We start from the raw sequence: 23,967 nt of genomic DNA on the forward strand, positions 1-23,967 counted from the left end.
ACTTACATGTTAAGCAATAATATCTTTACTACAGATTTCCAGTCAAGAGGCAGTAATATGTTATTAGACACTTTATTTCCATTAAAGTTGTGTCATTTCCTTTGAAAAAAATCTTTTATCAAATCAACTTTCAAGTATTGTTTTTGCTACTGGAAACAATCTCTCCCTCAACTCCAACTCTCACTGTTACCGCTACTACAGATTAAGAATTTTTGTAGATATGTATCCTCCTGAATAGTTTCAAAAAACAGTGCCAAGGACCTCACTAGTAAACCCCTGCTGAAGAACAAGTGAGATCCGGAAGGTTTTTTCAGACACAACGTCAGGGTTACTTAAATGCATGGCCAGTCAAGTGATGGGAACCTGCAGGCTATCTGTAACCAGTACATACAGAAAACAGACATTTCTAAGCTGTCCGGGTTTTTACAACCAGAATGACCCACAATTCACAGTGAGGTGGACCTCCAGCCAACACAGTGACTGCAGTGTCAGAGAGAAATGGTTTCCGCCTCTTCCTATTGCTGGTGCCCTGGACAGCGCTGTCCTGCAGGCCACACGCCCATGAACTTCCCTTCCCACACTGGCCAGCTGGCTTCCAGCTGAGTTGTGATTGTGGGACATGCAGGTAGAAAACTGGAAGACAGCACGAAAGAGGCAACCTTCCCGGTCCCCTTATTCAGCATGGCCTCTGGCAGGGGCAGTGACAGTCACAGGCAAGAGAGGGTGACTCCACAAGACTCTAGCAGCACTGGTGGCATCCATTATCCATAGTTTCTCCTGGAGAAAAGCGATGGCACTTCCAGCAGCTTTATTATGAGTACAAGCCTCAGCCCAGAGTGACAGAAGGTTCCTGACCTCTCTAACACTTCTACATCTCTCTCTCTCTCTCTCTCTCTCTCGATGTTATTTATTTATTTGAGAGAGGGAGAACACGAGTAGGGGGAGGTGGAAAGGGAAAGAGAATCTCAAGCAGATTCCAAGCCAAGTGCAGAGCTCGAAACAGGGCTCAATCTCACAGTGCTGAGATCATGACATGTACCTGCTGGTTGTTGCTACTATTATCACACAGAAAGAGAACCTATAGACACCCAGTCTCATTTGACAGGATTTATCTGTTGGGGCTTTAAGGCTCTTGTGTCTTTTGATCACCCTTACTTCTAGCTGTAGGTTTGGCCCTAGCTCTATTATGGAGTCCTCTCTTCCATCCATTCCCTTTCCCTTTCTGGTGTTTCTGGAGAAGCAACACCCTCCTGGAGCTCCTCACACACTCCCCCAGGGTCAGGTCCTACCCAGCATCCTCTCTCTCCTCTCATCCCTTTCTCACTCTGCAGAACCTCTAAATGCTCAGTGTTCACTGGCCCCTGTCACTGCTCCCATCCTATCTATCTTCCTTCACTCCATCTGCACACGTCTGGGATATCTTGCAACCGTACTTCCTCTAAAACCTCTTGAACCTTCCCTTAAACCCCCCTATGCAAATCTTCTGACTCCAAGGTCCCGGTCTCCACCCCCAGCACAGTCTTTTCCTTGTCCCACAAATACTTACTGCAAGGCTTCACCACCTGCTTTTCACTCACCTCCTCAAGAGAGAGATCCCCAGACCCTTGTCTCTGTGCAGACCTCCTACCTAAGCTCAGACTATGCATCCAACAACCTGCCTGCTATCTTCACCTCAGACAACATTACAGAGGAGAACCTGGTATTTTCCCCTATTCCTTATATCATTTGGAAGCTGTGCCATCCAAGCTAAAAATCTCCATGACAGACATTTTCAACTTAGGCTTCTAACTTTCATTCCCAGCCTCAACCAATCTCCAGGGCCTCTCGATCATACCTTCCTGAACTTCTCATGCCCATTGACATTCCCCAGCGTTCAAGTCCCTGGACTCTCTCTGTCTTGATTCTGTCCCCTCAAAGCCATCTCTCTAAAATATATATCTGTTTCATGGTTTCTAGCTCATCTCAGGTTTTATGACTCCAGGGACAAACTTGTCACAGTCTGGCCCCTGTTAGAAGCCTGGATGTGCCAGATTGCTACCTCAGTGCCTTTGTACATGATGTTACCTTCAGTCTGGAATTCCAGTGGGAACCCCCAACAATCTGCTTGGTCAATCACTTTTCATCCTTAAAACCTTCTTCTCTGTGAAGATCATTTTTCAACATCATGGCTGTCCCTGGACCCTTCCCCATCTTTGCTTACTGCAATGAACTGACACTGTCTGTGTATATTTAAGGTCTCCTCTACCATTTTGCAAGCACTTGGAGAATGAGCTGCAGGGCCAGAACTTTGTTCATCTTTGTATCCCCAACACTTAGGATAGAACTTGGCACACAGCAGATCCTTAGGGAACATTTCACATTGAATGGAATGTGTGTTGCATGCCTGTGACCTGTCATCAAACAACATAAGCATCCCCCCAAAAACGTATTTTCCCCAAATGCCTACAATAAAAACTGAAACTGAACGCTAACAAATTATAATAGCAAAGAATGAAGCATAAGCTCTACTGAAACATCTAAAATGTCCAAAACCAGGAAATCTGTTGGTAAATTATCACTGCAAGTCATCATGCCATGACCACAGCCTCAGCATCACCTGGGGGCAAATGTGAAATGCAGAGTCTCAGGCCCCCCAGATCTGCTAAATCAGGGAATTCATATGAATATTAAAGTTTGAGAAGCATTAGCTTGTAGTATCTGATATGTACATTTATTGACAAAGATACTGTAAGAAAAAAAGGAATTTTATAAAAATGTATAGAAATATACATAGAAATCATGTTCCATTCATGGATGTTTCCATTCAAGGTAAGAGAATCTGACTGCCCACTGAGTTTCATCAAATCATCCTACTTGATCTTGGAAGGTATTCTTCGGATTTACAAGAGACCATGCAGATTCCATGCTCCTCAACATCACAAAAGAAGGTTGGGTCATCTTCACAAATATACAACTGACATACAGCTAGCTAGGTGGCCTTAAGATGCTCCCTCAGAGAACCTGGAATTTACCAGTTTATAGTCTTTTTTAGTTCTGCAACATCCACAGTTTATTTCTTTCTTTCAAATTTAATGTTCTATTTGGTGGAGGAGGGGTTGCTTAATGTTACACAAACATTAAGCCATGGGCATGTTTTGTTAATTATTGCATAACTGTACCATTAATCCCAAAAGTAATTATACTTTAAGCTAACAAAACGATCCAAATGCAGGAGAAGACTGTTTATATATTCCATAGGTGTATATAGGCATAAAGGTATTTAGAAGGAGGCATACTTATAGGTTATCGACAATTATGGGTGAGTACATTTTTAATTTTGCATTCTCCTTATACTACCTGAATTCTGTGCATTACTACTTTTATTTTTGAAAGCTTATAAAGATATTTTCATGGGAGGAGGCTCCTTACCCTATGATGAAAAGACATTTGAAAACCACTCCAACAAAAAAATATTCTTAGGAACCCTAAAAGCATCTCTTTAGTGTGTTAGTGACAGTATCTCATAAAGTATTTAAAGGCAAAAAAGTAGAAACTAAGTTACTATTTTGGGGGGAAGTCTGCTGAGCTAGAAAAAAACATATATTTGAGAGAAGCAAAATGACACTCAGCAAGTCCAGTCTGTCTGAGGAGCAGAGACTGAGCTCCCCCTGCCATTCTATGGAAGTTTCATGCCCAACTCTATTTGAGCACCAGGGGGCTTCACAAAACTGGTGAGTGAAATTAGTGGATAAACGAAGGATGAGAGAGGCCCTCCTAGAGCTTCAGAGGGCTCCGACTCACCTGCTCTAGCCCGGCACTGTGGCATCTGCTGGAGAAGCAGGGTGTGATAAACATTTCTGCACACTAAAGCTACCCCTGCCAACTTGCGCATGCACACACACACATAGACTGTATTTGCTTTGGAGATCTGGACCCTCTCTGCTCCATTCATTTATCTAATGTGAAGAATGCTTAGTTTAGAATAATAAAACCACTACAGATACACCCTACTTACCCAAACTGCCTCTATGGAGATTCCTATACGCATTGCTTCATTTTGTTTTTATAATACTATCAGCAGACATGTTATTTATAATTTTTTTCTTTTTAATATACATTTGTCCCTGTCTCCCCAGCAAGAATATAGATTGCATGGCAGCAGGGGTCTTCACTTCACTCACCACTGAATTCATAGTGCCTAGGATGTTAAGCGGCACATAATGGGCATCTAGTACATATTTATTGAATAAATATTCAGTTTCTTATGAGAGCTTCAGAGGTGATGGTGGTTTCAGGCATTCCTCCAAGGACTTTTGTTGGCAGGCCATCACCAACAGCTTGCCTATCTTCTTCTGTCCCATGGCACCCTCTTGTCCTTCTTCCCCATCTCCTTCATGGGTAGCTCTTCTCCTACCATCGAGAAGGGTCCCAGGGCTCCTAAGTCCTAGGGTCCCAGGCCTCATAAGTTTAATCCTCTTCTCACTCAGGCTCCAGGGATGAGCCTTCACATAATAGCTTTGCTAACCATCTTTATGCAGAAAAGCCTTGGCTTTCAAAATTACATATTTCTATTCACACACAAAAACATAACATATCCTTCTTAAACGCTTATATGCCTGATGAAGAAATAATTCTTATTAATGCCCTGATGGACAAGAGCAAGGCCTACGCTTTCCATTTGAGGAAATCACACATTTTCAAAATTAAGAACCGTTCAAGACAAGAGTAGGATAGATACCACAAAGCAAGACATGATAAACTGCCAAATTACCTATACAGACAATTATTGGTACAAGAGTGGACAGGGCATTAATATTTATTGGGAGTAAAGCCTACTATGTACTTAACCTGCCGAAGGTCATGCATGGAGAAGTAAAGGGCTGAGAATTCTAACCCACATCTATTCACCTCCAAGTGCATTGCATGCCCTTCTACTTGGAAGAGCTTCGGAAGGCTAGATATGCATATATGTGAAGGGTCTTTTGTTTCAAATAATGAAGGCTTGACAAGGCACAGATCACTATAAACAAAAATCTGAACTTGAGAAAGCAGGGAGTAAGCCAACACGGCTGGAGTGGGCTGCCTGGGAAGGTGAATAGGTATAGCTCAGATGTGAATATGGCAGCTGAAAGAACATGCCTTTTAAGTAAAGTGGGAGGACTTCACGGCAGGAGAGAAGGAACACCAGTCTGCTGCTTGCTAGGCTGCCTGCCCAGGGACAGCAAGGGAGGGTCCTGGATGCTCGCTGCTGCCCAGATGAAAGGGGAGCCTGAGACCCATCTGGTGAGGAGCAGAAAGAAGGGACAGGGCAGGGACCGGACAGGGAGCTACTAAAAAATGATGAAAGGAAGAGTATTAGCAACAAGAAGTGTACAAACGGAAAGCTGCATCCCAGTTACGGAAAGACAGGGATGGAAGTCCGTTTTTGTAGTTTTGTGATGATGTGATTAATATGAGATGATAAATAACCAGATAGAGATGCCCAGGAGACAGTTGGAAATATAGCTTGACGCAAGAGAACATCCAGCCCACCAGCCCTTCCCACCAGGTCCAAGAGAGCTAAGCCCTAAGTAAGGCATCCATGGTATGGAACAAATTAACTTTTCCTTTAATCAGACTGGTATGAGTTATATATCATCCACGGAAAGTTGAGAAAATGATCACTCAAATCATGTTTGGGGTTTGTGTTTTAGATGAAGACTTCTACTTGATAAAGGAGAACAAGAGAAGGCAGGAAGCCTGTGCTTCAGGAGAAGACAGCTTTGGGGTGCACAGAGACTCAGTATGTCATGGTGTCCAGGAGAATGTGCGCAGCATGAGCAGAGGGCATAGCAAAGAGCGGCTGGGTAGGGAGGGAAGAGGCATGCTGTGAGCAGAAGGAATGGAATGAGCAACATCCAGAGGCCTGGCTAATATAGGGAAGAGCAAATGACTGCATATAGCTGAGAAAGTGTGGCATGGGGGGTGGCGGTGGGGGGTCGGAGTGCAGGCAGGAGTTAAGGGAATATTATGGTCCTGTTGGATGTCCCAGGACCAGTGCCAAAAGCACATCTGCCCCACTCTGCAGATTTGCCCTACCGCTGACTAAGGAGGTACAAAAGACTAGCCCTCTGGCCTCTAGGTGGGATCACCTTGGGAGAACAATTCAAGCTCCAGTGCTCCCTGAGGGATCAGCTGGGACCACAGCTCTGCTCAGCTCCTTTCCCTGCCTCCCTCCCCTCAACCCCAACCCCTCCCTCTTTCTCCTGGAAGCCCCCTCAAAGAACCAGGGGTCCCCAAAGTCTTGTTTCAGGCTCTGCTTTTATGGAACCCAACCTAAGACAGGCCATTAGGTCAACATATGGAAGACCACAGAAGGTCACAAGAAGCCCTTGAGGATTTTATTCAAAGGGAGGTCAAGAGAAATGGAAGAAAACCACTGGGGAAGCAGCAGGGCCAGTGAAGGAAGGGGTGGAGAGCCTAAGATAAGGAGGGGTGTCTGGTGGGGAGCCAACATAAGGTTCTCAGCTACAGATCCTGGGTGCGTCAGCAAAGACGGCAGCAGCCTGGGGGCAGGGCGGGGGAAGAGAGGGCGGATGCGCTTGGGCTGTAGCACCCACAGGCTTGGCATAGAGCAGATGTGCAGTTCAAGTGGCAGGGAAGATGGGGGAGCGCTCTACAGAGAGAGGTCACAAGGCTGGTGGCTGCGGAATCACTGAGATCTGCTTGGCCTTGCTGAGTTCCAAATGCTTGTAGGCCATCAGGCTGCTAAATGGACAGCTGAAAACCCAGGCCTGGGGTCCCTAAGAGGGATCTCACCTAGAGTATCAGTCAGGGGGTGCCCTGGGCTACATGTAGCAGGAACCTGGGTATCATGGCTTTTAGCCAAGTGTGGGTTTCTTTTTCTCACAGAACAGGAAGTCTAGCAAGCAGGCTAGGGAGGGCTGGTGCAGTGGCTCTGGTATGTCACAGATGTCCCCAGCTCCTGCCAGCCTCTGTTCTTCCAGGCTTGGTACATGGGCAACCTCCACCCCACAGTCCAGGTAGGAAGGAGAAGAGAGATGAGATGGAAACAAGGAGAAACACTTATATCAGGAGAGGGAAAACTTCCCCGGAAACGGACAGGCTTCCATTTATATCTCTTTGGGCAGAACTACATCACGTGGCTACCCCCAGCTGCAAAGTCAGCCAGGAACTTTTTACAAGCTGGGCTGGCTGCTTCCCCAAATAAAATTTGGGTTCAGTTGGTAAGGAAGGGAAGGGGGGATCTGTAATAGTCAATAGTAGTATGTGCCACACCTGAAATAAGGTCCTGGGGTATCTGGATAAAAGGTTAGTAGTTGAGACTGCTCTAAAGAGATAAGATCCCCAAGGGGAAGAACAAAATGCAGAGCTGTCTTAACCCCAGGCAGCCCAACTTCAAGGGGTTGGGGAGGAAAGGAAGAAACACATGAGATAGCTTTGGAAATCAGAAAAGGAAATATTAGGCAAAATCAGAACTGTGATGTGACAATTCCAAGTCTGGGTTCAAAACAACTTGAAACTCCAATTATTTAAGAGAGGGAGCACACTAGTTCCTAAGTGAAACACACTTTTTTTTTAAAGATTTTATTTATTTATTCATCAGAGTCACAGAGAGAGAGGCAGAGACATAGGCAGAGGGAGAAGCAGACTCCCTGCAGAAAGCCTGATATGGGACTTGATCCCAGGACCCCGGGATCACGACCTGAGCCAAAGGAAGACACTCAATCACTGAGCCACCCAGGCATCCCGCAAAATGCATTTTAAATTGCTTTACCCTAAACAAGTAATATGGGTGCCCACATCAAAAAGGGCAATGTCTAAAAGTTCATTTCATCAATTCTGTGAGAATGCAGAGATGAGCTAACAGACTGAGTCCAGAATGAGCCCCTACTTTCCAGATATCCAAAGTCGAGGGAGGTGAGAACAGGAATATATTCACAGCAGTGGGGGTGGGAGGGAGCGTGGGAGCAAGAAGACTGTTCCGAAGTGCAGCACCTGCCACCCAGCATACACACAGACACAGTTTAGTCACAGAGTTGACCCCCGCCTCCTCCAGGCCAGCTTGCTAAAGCTCATCCATGGGCACAGGACAAGAGGGGGAGGGCTGGGGCCCAGGAGCTGGGGAACAGTGGGGATGAGTGAAGTCTACACTCAACTTCCTCCTGCCCTCGCCCCACAGGGAGAAGCAGTGGGGTAAGGTGGGAGAGGTGTGGGGGGGACAGCATTGTAGCCAGAAAAGCTCAAGAGGACACCAGGCCAGGGCCTCACCTGTGGCTTCCAGAGCTCTGGGTGACAGGTTACTCCTCTCCCACTGATCCCAGAAGCCAACCTGTCCTCCCCATCCAACCAGGTAGACAATCTAGGTGGCTCATTCTACACCAGTTTTAGCCATGGAACTTTGTATGAAAGCTCACTTAAAATCCTAAGACCTGGGGTACCTGGGTGGCTCAGTTGGTAAAGCAGCTGCCTTCAGCTCAGGTCATGTTCCTGGGGTCTTGGAATTGAGCCCCACGTCAAGCTCCCTACTCAGTGGGTAGTCTGCTTTTCCCTCTCCCTCTCCCTCTCCCTCTCCCCCTTCACCTCTCTCATGCTCTTTCTCTCTCTCCTCTCCTCTCAAAACAAAACAAAACCATAATACAGATAAGAGGCATACAATTAGGGGTGCCTGGGTGGTCAGTCATTGAACCTCTGACTCTTGGTTTCAGCTCAGGTCATGATCTTAAGGTTGTGGGATCGAGCCCTGCATCAGGCTCTGCACTCAGCAGAGAGCCTGAGATTATGTCTCTCCCACTTTCCCTCCCTCACATGCTCTCAATCTCCCTCTCTCTTAAACAAGTAAATAAATCTTAAAAAAAAAAAAAAAAAAAAGAGGCATGCAATTGATCTTTTGCAGGGTTTCTTCACTTTAGCACTGACACTGGGGCTGGGTAATTCTTTGTTGTAGGAAGCTGTCTCAGGTAGGGTGTGTTGTGTAGGGTGTTTAGTAAGCATCCCTGGCCTCCACTCACTAGATGCCGATAGCATCTCCGGTCTCCTGCCTCTGCCAGCTGTGACAACCAATTTTAGTATATGTGCTACTGAAGTGAGCACCAGCTGTAACAACCAAAACTGTCTCCAGACACTATCAGATGTTCCCTGGGGGGCAAAACTGCCCCCAACTTTACCTAGTGGAATAAAATCATTGTCTCTATTAAAATTCCAAACACAACCATATTTTTTAAGTACTGAGGGTTATCAAACTCATTACGAAAAATGAAAATCAGAGTAGACTAAAAATTGAAGACCTTTGGAGTTTCAGTATCTAATCTTGTTAATGTCTGGTTTGGGTTGCTTGATCTCAAGAAACTGGATTCATCAAGGTAAATGGTCATGTTCTCACCTGTAAAATGTGTCAGCCAACAGACAGGCACAAGCCTGCATTCACACAGCAGCCAGGGCCGAGCACCAGACTGCAGAGGAGGGTTCTTAGATGTGCATGGGGATGGAAGGAGCACACTCCTTTCTGGATCTAAGTGTCTTATGCAAAGGATGAGAGGATGAGAACATTTCTAACTGTCTCTTCTTCCACTAAAATTTATGAGTCTCACACCTGCTTTTCAAAGTAAGAACAGGAAACATAAAACTTAGCTGATTCAATGGATGCTCATACATTACAGCCATTTAGGAGAGAGAAATAGGAAGCTGGAATAAGTGGAGGGAAATGGATTTAAAAATAGTAATAGGGGATCCCTGGGTGGCTCAGAGGTTTGGCGCCTGCCTTTGGCCCAGGGCGCGATCCTGGAGACCCGGAATCGAATCCCACGTCGGGCTCCTGGTGCATGGAGCCTGCTTCTCCCTCTGTCTGTGTCTCTACCTCTCTCTCTCTATCTGTGTGTGACTATCATAAATCAATAAAAATTTAAAAAAAATAGTAATAAAAGGGGAAAGAGAGAGTAAGATGGAGAAGACAGAGTGGAGGAAATGGAGTGGGGGGGGGGCCTAGGGGACAGGAAATTCTGGGAGAGGAGAGCTGGAAAGGAGAAACAGGAAGGAGGAAGAGAAGCTTCAGTGTTCTCATATTCTGTTCCCTGGAGCTGGGAACCACCCCATTCCATTCCCACCACCAAAACTGTAGAGGGAAAAACTCCCTCTACACAATCCTTTCCTGTTTCTACTGCATGGGCAGGGTCTTACTTCTCCTTTAGGAATGTGAAATTTCACCCGTGATACCAAAATCCACAAAGGAAGTGCTGGTTTGAGCTCTGCCGCTGAGACCATACTCAATCATCTCCTGTCTTCTAGGATTTGTTCAATTGAACTTATCAGTGCCTGCCACCAGGTGAGGACACAGAGAGATGGTTCTCCTGGAACCAGGAAGAGGCTCTCGCCAGACACAGGGTCTCTAATGTCTTGATCTTGGGCTTCCCAACCTCCAGAACTGTGAGAAATGAATGCCTATTATTTAAGTAAATAATAAATAAATAAATAATGCCTCCACCACTGCCCTGGCCAGTGGTTCTGCAACTTGACCAGGCACAAGAACCACTCAGAGGCTGTGAAGTATGCAGATTCCCAGACCTCATCCCCAGAACTTCCCACCCGGCAGGACCAAGTAAGGATGCAAATGTGTATTCCAAGCAAGTTCTACAGACTTATGTGCGTGTGGCACTTTGAGAAACCAAGGCTACATCTTTAGCCTAAAGATTTTCAGATCCTCCTACAAACTGTGCAGTTACAAGGACCTGTCTTCTGAAATGAAAAATAAGTGTTGCGCCATGAATGCAGTCCACACTCTATTAATTTTGATCACCAATCAAAATGTAAACATGGCAATGAATCTGAGGTCTGTCTGCCTATTAATCTGCTAGTCAATGGGTATTCCTCTAAGGTTGAGAATGCATCATTACTAGCATTCAATTGCTGGCTTTTCATATGTTTAAAAGTGCTGGGCAGCCTAGGTGGCTCAGCGGTTTAGCGCTGCCTTCAGCCCAGGGTGCAATCCTGGAGACCCTGGATTGATAGAGCCTGCTTCTCCCTCTGCCTGTGTCTCTGTCTCTGTCTCTGTGTCTCTCTCTCTCTCTCTCTGTCTCTCATGAATAAATAAATAAAATCTTAAAAAAAAAAGTGCTAAAGCAGGGGCACCTGGGTGGCTCAGTCAGTTAAGCATCTGCCTTCAGCTCAGGTCATGATCCTGGGGTCCTGGGACTGAGCTCCACAGAATTGGGATCCCTGCTCACAGTGGGGAGTCTGCTTCTCCCTCTCCCTCTGCCTCTTCCTTCTGCTTGCGCTTTCTGTCAAATAAATAAATGAAATCTTGAGAAAAAAAAGCGCTAAGGCAATTAATCCTGAATCCTTGGAATACATAAACATTCTCCAAAACTAGAACACGTCCAGGAGCTACACATGGTATTTCTCCAAGATTTCACTAAAGTGACAAAGTTGTTGACAGTGCAGCACCTCTTAAAAATCCAGAGCCTTCTCCCCATCCCCTCTCTCTCTGACACTCCTCTTCTCCCCCTCATTCCCCTTCATCCTAGGGCCTCCTGCTCCCACCCTCACCCCACCTCAGGGTCCTCTGCCTCTGCTGGTTCTCCAAGTGGCTCTCTCCTTCACCCTCTTTATTCTAGTCTTTGTTCCCAAGTCACCCTCCTGGTAAAACAGCATTCCCACCCCTGAGCCTTGTTATTCACTCCTGCTACTGCACAGCACTCATTACTACTCACACATATTTGCCTGTTGTCTGTTCTCCCCGTTAAATACAAGCTTCCTAGAAAAGAGGCTCTGGCGATTCAGTTTATGGCTATAACCTCAGGACCTACAGCAAGGCTCTAAATACTTGCAAAGGATGGACTCATCCAAGTCTCTGCAGGATAGCCAACCCAAAGTCGACAAGAGGCAGACATGAAAACCAGATCCTTGCCTGTGTCCAGATACCACAATCACTGGGCATTTGTGAAGTGTCCAGAGCATGCCTGACACTCTGAGAACAGGGATGGGGATCCTTTATAAACAAAGTCAAATGACTGTCCCACCCACCATCATGGGAAATAAAAGGAGCAGCTGGATCTGTTTTGTTTTTTTTTTTAAGAGGAGAGGAAAGAGATAAAACAGTCAACAGTGCCGCTGCTTGATAATGGCCAAGTCAGCTCTTTCAGGATGTTTGCTAATATGTAAAAAGCAGGGCTGGATGAGAACATTTCTAACTGCCTCTTCTTCCACTAAAATTTATGAGTCTCACCTGCTTTTCAAAGTAAGAACAGGAAACATAAAACTTAGCTGATTCAATGGATGCTCATACATTACAGCCATTTAGGAGAGAGAAATAGGAAGCTGGAATAAGTGGAGGGAAATGGATTTAAAAATAATAATAAAAGGGGAAAGAGAGAGTAGGATGGAGAAGACAGAGTGGAGGAAATGGAGTGGGGGGGCCTAGGAGACAGGAAATTCTGGGAGAAGAGAGCTGGAAGGGAGAAACAGGAAGGAGGAAGAGAAGCTTCAGTGTTCTCATATTCCGTTCCCTGGAGCTGGACAGTTTCCAGGAACCCCTCTCTGCAAATTCTAATACACAGCCCCAACCACACACCCACCTCAGGCCCTAACTCAGAGCTCCCCTTCTGAATCCAAGAACTGCCCCTGCCACACCCACCCCTCTAGAGAGACTCCCCTAGATGACATAAAATGCAGTGGGGGCTGGTAAAGGACCCCCTCCTCACACAGAACATAGTAAATGCAGGATTTCTACCAAAACATACAACCTGACAGTCTGTCAAGGCAGGAGAGGGGACTATCTTTAATGGGCTCATGCCCAGGCTCTGGACAAAGTGCACTCTCCAAGAGCTCTGTGTCTTATTTGCTGGCAAGCGCTTGACCAAAGTGTCTTAGTGAAGTGCACTGATCTCACCCATCAACACTCTCCACTGTGTTTAAATATATTTTCGAAGTTACATTCTGCCGGGGAAGCCTCTTGTACAGGACAATTGGGGGTGGGAGCAGGAGTGAAGTCTAAACCAAGTCTACTACACCAAGTAAACATGTGAGTCAGAGCTGGTGGTTCAGCTGCCTGAGGACAGCCAGCAGGAGAGAAGTCTGAGGAACAGCAGCAGTAGAAAGAAACCTTCCTGTCAGGTGAAGCTGCACTATTAATGCTCTTCCACTGTCTTTTGCCAATGCCAGGGGGAGCCAAACCAATGATGAAGAGAGCTCAATGTTGTGGGAAATGACTTCATTAGTGACCACGGAAAGGGGAGACCCTGAAAAGCCCTATGTGCCTTCTGATGCTAGACTGTCCACAGCACCACGACCTGCAGGCTTCTGATTTTCAAGCTTGATTTTCTGACATAATCTCAAACTTACAGAAGGATTACAAGAACAGTACAAAAAAATTCCCATATATCTTTCACCCGGACTCCTCAACTGTTAACAATCTACCATATTTGCTCTGTCATTCTATATAACACAATATACCATGCATATTACTTTTTTAAAAAAAGATTTTATTTATTTATTCATGAGAGATAGAGAGAGAGAGAGAGAGAGACATAGGCAGAGGGAGAGGCAGGCTTCCTGTGGGGAGCCTGATGCAGGACTCGATCCCAGGAGCCCGGGATCACGACCTGAGCCAAAGGCAGATGCTCAACCACTGAGCCACCCAGGCATCCAAGCATTTACCTTTTTGACCATTTGAAAGTAGTTGAAAATATGACATTCCCACCTACCCTGGGAAAATATTTCAGTATTTCCTGATTATAAGGATATTCCCTTACACGACCGCAATATAATGATAAAAATCAGGAAACTATCGTTGCTTCAATACCATCTAATCTAAAGACCAGACAAAAAGTTCTTTATTAGTTTCAATAATAGCCCTAGAGCAAAAAGGATCACATGTGGTGTTCAGTTACCACATATTTTGAACCTCTTTTAACCTGAAACAGTTGCTTTATCTTTCATGATCTTTGCATTTTTTGAAAAGTACAGGCCAGTTATTTTGTAGGATGTCCCTCAATTGAGTTTGTCTACTTCTTCATGATTGGATTTAAGTTATATACATTTTTGCAGAAATATCACAGACTAATGCTGGGCTCTTCTCAATGCATTTTCTTAGGAGGTATCTGATGTTGGATTTGTCCCACTGCTGGTGATATTAAATTTGATCAATTGGTTAAAGTGGTGGAAGGCAGGTTTCTCCACTGTCAAATTACTATTTTTCCTTCATAATTAATAAGTAACTTCGTAATTTCCTTTGTAATTAATAAGTAACTTGATGGTCAATACTTAGAGACTAAGCAAATATCCTCTTCCTTATAAAATACTTATTTCAGCACCCATTGGTGGATTCTTGCTGGAATAAGGGTAAAATCCAGTGTGAGGACACACAAGGTCAAACTTCAAGGAAAAAAAAATGTGGGCTTGTTGAAACAGTATTTCATGAACAAGAATTAGCATGTGAGACTTAATTCAAATAACCCTGGGTTATGTTCACTCTTAGTAATTAAGGAGAAGAAAAAAAAGAACACCTCTAGATTTACTTCTGAGAATATACATTAGTGTCCTTAGCATGCTAATTTCTCTCATGGCAAGCCATGCTTGCTGGAAACTCAGCCCTGCAATTTGCAAGGTGTCCAGTGGCAGCAAAGAGAGACACCCACGTCCAGAGAGCTGATAGCTAGAGTCATCCTTGCCCAGAGGCCTGATTCTCCAGCAGCCAACGTTGAGGCACTCAGCTTGGTGATTCCTGGTGTGCTGTGGCGTGGCACAGGGAGGTATATTTGAAAACAAAACCCCCAACTATCTACTGCCTTAGATGAGCCACAGTCAGGTTTAGGAACTCTTGACTTGGCTCATTTGAGAAGTATTTTTTTAAAGCTCTATTATCACAAAGTTAGAAACTTCAGAAATTATTTAACAGTGGAAAGAACATTCTGAAATCACATACTGGTTGTCATACTACAACCTACTGATATCACCTGTTAACATTCTGGTCTGTCTTCAGTCTTTGCATACATATATTTTATCAGGATTGGAATCAAAGTGTCTATACTGGCCTTCTCCAAGCTGGGTTCTACTGGAGAATTAGGCCCAACAGAAAAGGATCTGAATACCTATTTTTCTCAATTCTGCCAATGATGGTCTATAACTAGAATCATTCCTGAAGCACAGAAGAGAAGTTAATTCGTTACATACCATGGCTGCCTTAGAGTAGTAGGGCTTAATTCTCCTGCAGGCCCCCATTGCAGAGGTCTGGTCTATATTGTTGGATAATTTGCTTCATTTCCCTAATAATCCTTTAAATAAGCATTTAATAAGCACCTTCCATACACCAGGCACTGGGAATATAAAGATAAATAAGACACAGCCTCTTTCTTCTTTAAATGAATAATCCAGCCAGTAAAGGTGAAAATATCTTAAAACCCCAAACACCAAATAATGCCCTGACAGAGGGACAGAGGTACACCTGGAGCAGCCAGGAACCATCACCTCCATCACAGGATAGCAGGGAGGCTTCCCTGAGTAGATGATGCAGAAATGAGTCCCTAATGGATGGGCAAGACTTCAGAGAAAGACAGAAGAGAGAACAGGCATTCCAGATGGAAGGAAGGCCATGCCAAAATGCCCAGAGAGACAGGCTCAGGCCTGATCAGAGTACCTGGTGAAAGTGGCAGAAGACGTGGCTGAGAAGGAACCAGGCCCTCCAAACGCACCCCAAAGGAGGAGGCACCAGGTGGCCGTAAGTGGTTCCAGAGGGAGGATGGCCAGCTCAGGCTGGAATGAAGGAGGCCAGGGGAGAGGAGATCAAGGGAGAGGTCACGGAGTTTGCTACAGCTGAGGGTGATAGGGGAGCCAAACCAGAGTGGGCGCAATGATTAGGGGGCCGATCAGGGGACAAGGAGGTAGATGCCACACAGAACTTGGTAACCGAGCTGGCAGTGCCTGTTCTAGGGGCCTGCCAGCTGAGATCTGGCCCACATAACTCAGGCCAGTAATGGGAAGAAGAAAAAAAAGAAGAAAAAAAAGCAAAGTCCATGTAAGAGGGCACTATACAGCTCCATCATTCCAATGTTCTCTGAGATGATGTAATGGCGAAGGTGGTGGTACCCCTCAGAGAAGGAGGCCAGAGGGAATGACAGGTGACCCTGGAGTAAACTGAGGAGAAGTGCTCAGAGAAATGCCCCTCCTCTTTGAGTCCCTTCAAGCTCTAACAGCTCTCCAGTGGGGGTTCCCTGTGACAGCCACCATCCAGGTGGGTAGGAAAGGGAAGGAGAAGGATTCGCTAGGCAGTTTACGGTTTACATAGTAACAGGATTGGATAAGCCTCGATGTCCTAGAAGAAGCAGACTAGTTATATCAAACTCAAATCAGAAATCAGTAATGACCCTGGAAAAGGAAATGAAGAGACAGCAAGTGGAACCAGAAGTTCAACAGGCCCTCGCAGTTTTTGAGACTAAAGGGGCGGAAATGATCCTATAGAAGAAAAAGGCGAGTTTTGTTTGGGCCATTTCAAGTTCAGGACAAGTTAAATATGCCTGAACTCTTAAAACCAACAATATGTATTTAGGTCTGTCAAGAAAACAGGGCTAAAATAGAGAATTTCCTTTTATGCCCCAATTACACATCCCTTTTACTCTTTTGCTCCAAATATTTTGGCAGGCCCCTAAAGAGGCACACTGCCACTCACATAACCAGTTTTTGGGGGTTTTTTAAATTTTATTTATTTATTCATGAGAGACGCAGAGAGAGAGGCAGAGACATAGGCAGAGGGAGAAGCAGGCTGTCTGTGGGGAGCCTGATGCAGGATTCGATCCCAGGATGCCGGGATCAAGACCTGAGCTGAATTCAAGCAGATGCTCAACCACTGAGCCACCCAGGTGTCCCTCACATAACCAGTTTTAATCAAGCATGGAGGTGGAATATGGGCCTGGGACTACAGCACTAGTAACTCAGGACAGGCTCTTCTTCCAGAGGCTCTCATTACCATACTTTAAAAATCAAACAAGTAGATCTACCACCAGTGTAATAATATTCATAGTATTTCTTTCAAATTTATTCTATGTTGGACATGAGGGGTATGTTACAAGATGCTTTCGATTTGGGGGTGGGGGAAGGTATGTGTCTGGGAAGGGGTTAGGAAAGGTCCTCCCAGGAAGGCAGGAGTGGGAGTTGGTAGATGTGGGCAGGCAGGTGCCACCTGAGCAGGCACAGAGGGAAAAACTTCACATGAAGTGTCTGAAGATCCAGCCTGGAAGGGAATAATGTGCCAAGAGAAGCTGGAAAAAGAAGCAGGTCATGCCGTGGCAGGCTGGAATTTTATCCCGAGGTAAAAGAAAAAGGGTGAGCATAGGGGACAGGGAGTTAACTGGAATTGGATTTGGAGAGACCTCTCTTGAGGTCAGACTGGAGAAGCGGAAGTCCTCTTGTACCCTGAGACCAGTTAGGAAGCTGCTGTAGAGACTCAGAGGAGTGGTGATGGTGTGGCAGGGAACACACCAACCTGGAGAGGGAACAGAGCTGTCTCAGCCACCTCAGGTAACCTTCTCAAGAATTTCCACAGAAGCCGTTCTGAGGCATGGGAGGGCTGTATTTGCCTCCAGGTCAGACTGCCTGAGTCAGAATGTCCCCTGGATGTTTCCCCTTGGTTCTCTCCCCTACAGTTCTTAGTTAGCCTCTCTGAGCCACAAAATTCTCATTTGTAAAAAGAGAATAATAATGACACCAAACTCATATGGCTTTTGTGAAAATTAAGTGAGTTGACATTATAAATAAACAAAATGACACATATATGAAAAAACATGACATACATATATTAAACATGAGGATAAACAGATGAGAATAAGGTGAGGCAGTACAGCATCTGTCTTTTTTCCTGTCCTATCTCTGTATTGTAGCATGTAGGTTTGTTGGGAGGGGGGTGAATTTAATAAGAAGATTTTTCACAAAGAGCTCACTCCCTCTTCACCAACCAAAAAACACTGCTAGATTCCTATGATCCTAGATTTGCTTGGCAGGAACTGAACCCCACCACCAGAGTTAGCTCTGACTGTCCCCCCACCAGCTCAATGTTTATAGGCTAAGATGCAGAACTGCATTGTCCAATACAGTTGCCACTAGCTACATGTGGCTGTTAAGTACGTCAAACGTGGCCAAAACAAATTGAGATGTGCTGTATATAATAAGAGATACACCAAGCTTTGAAGACTTAGTATGAACAGATCAATGTAAAATAGCTCTTTAACAATTATTATATTGATTTTGTAATATATTGAACATATTGGGTTAACTGAAATATATTGTTAAAATTAATTTCACAGGGTGCCTGGGTGGCTCAGTTGGTTAAGGATCTGACTCTTGATCTTTGGTCTAGATCTCAGGGTCATGAGTTCAAGCCTTGCACTGGGCTCCACACTAAGTGTGCAGCCTACTTTAAAAAAAATTGGGTTGCCTGGGTGGCTCAGTCAGTTAAGTGTCTGTCTTTGGCTCAAGTCATAATCCCAGGGTCCTGGGATCAAGCCCCACATCGGGCTCCCTGCTCAGTAGGGAGCCTGCTTCTCCCACTCCCCACTGCTCATGCTGTCCCTCACTCTCTTGCTCTCTAATAAATAAATAAATAAAATATTTTAAAAAATTAATTTCCCCTGTGTTTTTTAAAGTTTCCTTTCTTCTAATTCATTGGCTCTGTTTTAATTGCTATGTTCCCAACTTCTTAATTTAGCTAATTAAATCATTGACATTTTTGTTAATAAGCAATTAAGACTGTACATTTCCCCCTTAAATACCAAGTTAGTTGCACCTCACAAGTTTTTTGAGTATACAACTCATCCTACAAGTTTTGACATATATGTTTAACATTATCAATTATATTTCAAATCTAAATATTTTCAAATTCAAATTTTCAAATATATTCTTTCAAAGTATCTTTTAATACAGATATAATTTAGCTGCACTGTGTTCAGAGAACTTAAATCTGTATGATACTGATTATTCTAAATATGTTAGGACTTCTTTCACAACCAGGTATACGCTCAATTTTTATAGAAGTACAATCTTCACTTGCTGGGACCATGTTTTCTATATAATCAGTTTGATCAAGCTTATTGTTTGCTGGAATAATTCCTTATTCATTTTCACTCAGCTTGTCCTATCAGTTATTGAAAGATGAATGTTAAAATCTCCCACTATGATGGCAAATTTGTCAACTTGCTTATCCTTCAGTTACTTTTTACTTTATATAGTTTGAAACTGTGTTATTAGGTGCAATAAGAGTTTAGAAGTTCTCATATTACTCAGAAATTGAAACTTTGATGCAGCTGTTTGTTTTTTAAGATTTATTATTTATTTATTCACAGACACACACATAGAGAGAGAGAGAGAGACAGAGAGGGAGAGAGAGAGAGAGAGAGAGGCAGAGACACAGGGAGAGGGAGAAGCAGGCTCCCTGCCAGGAGCCGAATGCGGGACTCAATCCCAGATCCCAGGATCATGCCCTGAGCCGAAGGCAGATGCTCTGAGCCACCCAGGAGTCTCGCACCTGTTTCCTTTTAATTTTTCAAATGTGGTATATGTATACAATGGAATATTACTCAGCCATTAGAAACGACAAATACCCACCATTTGCTTCGACATGGATGGAACTGAAGGGTATTATGCTGAGTGAAATAAGTCAATCGGAGAAGGACAAACATTATATGGTCTCATTCATTTGGGGAATATAAAAAATAGTGAAAGAGAATAAAGAGGAAAGGAGAGAAAATGAGTGGGAAATATCAGAAAGGGAGACAGAACATGAGAGACTCCTCTGGGAAACGAACATGGGGTGGTGGAAAGGGAGGTGGGCGGGGGGTGGGCGGGGGTGGGGGTGACTGGGTGACGGGCACTGAGGGGGGCACTTGATGGGATGAGCACTGGGTGTTATGCTATATGTTGGCAAATTGAACTCCAATTTAAAAAATGTAGCTACTAAAAAATTTTAAGTTATATGTGGCTTGGGTTATTTTTCCGCGGACAGCACTGGTCTAGAGAAAGGATAAGCAAAGAGTCTGCACCAACCACCAAGCCCTGGAAGACTAAGGACTTGACTACAAAAAATAACAAGCAAAGAGGGGAGAGTCTTGGCAGCTCTGTTAAATAAAGCACCATACTCTGTCTTCCTCTCTTGCTGCTAGAGTGTAGATAGGAAATGAGACCAAGATGTTTCTGAAAAGCAGAAAGGAAGTGAAGAACAAGACAGAAGCAGAGAAAAAAGCAGAAGCTGAGAAAACACAGGGAAGAAGGAACCCTATACATATAATAGAACAACTACTTCTCTTCTGAACTCAATACGTTTAAGCCTTTAATTATGAAAATGACACTTAATATTAAAAACAGCCTAACTGATCAAAAGGCAGAACTACTATTCCATTAAAATAGACCTTTTTTGTTATTTTTATCATTTCTCTCTCTGAATTAATCATATCATATGATACTTAGCTATTATGATTCCAGATAATAAAAACTTGAAGGGAAAAGGGGAAGGATTTATACATTATAGGAGTTGGTGAACCATCCGATAACTTAATCCTGGATATTTTTTCCATGCTGGAAGAAGAGAATAAAAATATCTTATATGGCCTCAAAAGACCAAGAAATGGGCTTTTCCTCTAGGACATGGGGGAATTCCTAGCAGAAATCCAGGAATACAGAGAAGGCAGGTCAGAGAAGCAGAAACAAGTATAGAAAGTACAATATTAATGGAACCAGAGGGAGAAGAGGTTCCCAGAAGTGTCTGCAGCAAGAAGGCTGGGATCTGAGATAAGGTAAAGCAGTTTGGCCAGATAAACTCTTTCCTGACAACATTGCTCTTGGGTTCCCCACAGCTCAGCCTGTCCTGCTGCCTGACTCTGGGGTGACTGGGGCATGGAGGTGACTCCACTTGCCAAAAGCATGTGGGACATGGGGCAATGCCAGGTAGAAACTGATCACGACTCCCGGTAGGACTCCTGACTGTCACCTTAGTGCATTCATCAGCTAGAAGAAGGATGTATTAACACTATACCAATACAAATTAACCACTAATTACCATTTAATAACCATATTGATCATTATACTAATAACAAGGTTATTATTCAAAAACTGGAATAAAATAGCTTTGCCTGCATCTCCCAAAGCTGAGTATACACAGACCCATGACCGAGCAATCACACACCAACTATAACCCCCATCAGAAATGCACATGTATGTATACCAAAGACAGGTACGAGAATAGTCACAACAGCATTATACGAGATAGCCAAATGCTGGAAACTGCCCAAATGTCCATCAACAGTGCACAGATAAATATGTGATATATTATTCACCCAATGGCCAAAATCAGCAACAAGAGTGAGCAACTACAATGAGAGGCAGTGTCATGACTGAGTATCGGAAACCCAGCTCATCAGGAAAGATGGCAGACATCACAGGATCCATTTATACAAACGTGGACAGTCAGGCGTAGGTTATCCTTGGGGATGTAGGGTCTGGAAGGGAGCACATGAGGAGCTCCTGCTTCTTGATCTGAGTGCATGGGTGTGTTCAGTTTGGAAAACTGGTGAACAGTACACTTATAGTATGTCTACTTTTCTATTAAAAAGAAAGAAAAAAAGAAAAAGCTCTCCAGGTAAGATAAGCCTGGTAGTGTCCTTGTACCCCTCTAACCTCATTTGTCTATTATTCCCTTACACAACTTCCTTACTCCCCCCTCTGCATGTGTGCTTAAGCTTGGGTCTCTCTCCCTGGGGAACCCACATGTCACCATCCATATTTATGGCTTCTTCCCACACGAGGCTGGTGATTTGAACCCCGCTCCCCCATTTTGGATGCCTTTGCTAACTTACACCATTCACAGGGATCCAGTCCTAGCTTCTCCTTTTTCAGCAGTTAGGAAGTTTGTACCATCATTATGTATCTTCCCAGCTGTTTTATTTCTGCTCAGCTAAAGACATGAAGCATGCCCTCTGGGAATGATCTCAACCCTCCACAAGCCATTCAGATTAAATCGTTCCTCAGGAGCTAGAAGGGTATGGAAGGGGAGTCTTGATCCTTCTCCCAGGAATGGCTGGCTCCAAGACACACCCCTCTGCCCCCCAGCACCTGGATGGACTCCCACAGAGAACTCTGAGCCTCTTTTTATGGTCTGTTCACCTCCCAAGGGATAAATTCCCCTCACTGCTGCCAAACAGCATGGGGCTAACTTGGCAGCTTGTACCAAAATCATAAGCATTTTCAAAATAGGTAGTCAAAAACATGAGCTTTTAGAATTTACGCCTGTCAGCCCTTTCACTCTTCCATTAACCCCCTCACGCCTTCCCAGCTCACTCATTTCTTTTCTGGCCTAAAGAAAGAAATGGCTACTGATCATAACTAAGGTTCATTCCATCTTACAAAAACAGCAGCACTCGCATAACGAACAGCCACAAAAAAGGACTCAGGACATCCTGGTTATAGAGTCCTGGCAGTTCATAGCAGTCTCTCCCGTCCAAGAAATTTAGGTGATCCTGGCTCTAACACTAGAAATGTAAGACATTCTTCCAAGCTGTCAAGCTTTCCAGATTACACAAGTGAAACCACAACCCATCATGTTTTTGAGTTGGTGCCCCTTCTCTCAACAGACATGGATTCCTCTTCCAGTTTCAAGATATGCATCTCACTATGGAAGAGGATTAACAGTTATAAACCAAGAGGAGAGTGAGGCTAAACACCAGAAGGCAGGAGATGAGTCTCCTTCATCTTTGTACCAGGGCACCTAGCTCCCTGCTTGGCACAAGCAGGCAAGCCAAGGGTGCCAGATGAAACGTAGCACATAAAACTATTTTCTCTTTTACAAGAACGATACCTAATTAAGCAAAGGCCACATATGCGAATTAAGACATGAGGACGTAAAAGTCATTTTTCAAGCCATCTATTGATTTGCAGGTCCCTCTTCACTGGTAAACACATTCTTCGGTCAGAACCACTGAACCGGAGGCCCGGAAGGAAGCACATCCATCAGCAGCTCAAGCCTCCCACTAGAGATGAGGAGACAGAGCCCCACAGGGGGACCGGTGTCAGTCAAGGTCACCCAGCTGGTGTGGGGTAGGGACAAGACCCGCCTCTCCCTCTTAGCCCAGCTCCTCTGAGAGATGCTCTCCGAAAACCTTGAGTTACTTACTACCAGCGTATAATGAATGCATGCCCAGGGCAAGTCACTGCTTACAATTCAAAAGGAAGCAAAAGGTCACCAAAATGTGTCTCTTCCGTAGGGCTGACTGCAGAGAGGCGGCAAGGAAGGTCTATGGAGAATTTCTACCTGCAGACGCCACATATCGCGCCTTCCCGAAGGATGCAATGGGCAGCTGGGGAAGCTCCTAGTTACCCTACAAAGGGTTCCCCAATCCCGTCCCAGGGTAACGAGTGAACTCGGCTCCGATGGCTAGACGCTTCCACCAATGAATCAAACCCCGAGCCGCCGCGGAAAGCCCGGGGAGAAAGGGCCACTGGGGCTCGACCCGACACCCCGGCAGCTCACCCCTGCGCCTCCGCCGCGTCCACAGCGGCGCGGCGTCCCCCGCCTAGTCCACGCGGCGGGAGGCCACGATTCTCAGCCCGCGCCCCCGCGAGGCGCGTCTAGGGGCGCCGAGCCCGGGGCGCTCCCCGCGGGGCCCGGGTGGAGCCGCGGGGCCCAGCCAGGCAGGGGCAGGGGTGATCGCTGCCGCCGCCCCCAGCCCGCGGGCCCCGCTACGCCGAGAAGGGGGCTGCGCCACTTACCTCGGCCGGCAGGTGCCGCCGCCACCGCCGCCGCCTCGGTTCGCAGCTGCAGGGGACGCCGCTCCGCGCCGCCCGCAGCCTTCGTCCGCATGCTAGGGAGGGGGCGCTGGCCGGCCTCCAGTCCCGGGCCCCGCGCCCCCGCCCCCGCCCGTCCCCGGCGCCGCGCTCGCGCCCATTCAGCACCGGACCGTCCGCTCCCCCGCGCGGATGCGGAGGAGGGACGCGGGGCGGGGACGGGAGTCACGTGGACAG

General features: G+C 45.4%; 1 protein-coding gene across 3 annotated transcripts in view; it reads right to left on the reverse strand.

Moving 5' to 3' along the window:
- Nucleotides 1-23,919, reverse strand: part of ST3GAL5 (ST3 beta-galactoside alpha-2,3-sialyltransferase 5) — a 57,092-nt gene extending 33,173 nt beyond the window's left edge. The window contains exon 1 of one of the 3 annotated variants that reach the window (XM_025994408.2): nt 23,716-23,919. In XM_025994408.2, coding sequence (XP_025850193.1) covers nt 23,716-23,806 — 91 coding nt within the window. In that variant the 5' untranslated portion in view covers nt 23,807-23,919. The remainder of the gene's footprint in view (nt 1-23,715) is intronic. The other 2 variants (XM_072767087.1, XM_072767086.1) reach the window with 2 other exon arrangements.
- Nucleotides 23,920-23,967: the final 48 nt, after the last annotated feature.

This window comes from Vulpes vulpes, chromosome 8, assembly GCF_048418805.1.
Source record: "Vulpes vulpes isolate BD-2025 chromosome 8, VulVul3, whole genome shotgun sequence".
NCBI classification, from domain to species: Eukaryota; Metazoa; Chordata; class Mammalia; order Carnivora; family Canidae; genus Vulpes; species Vulpes vulpes.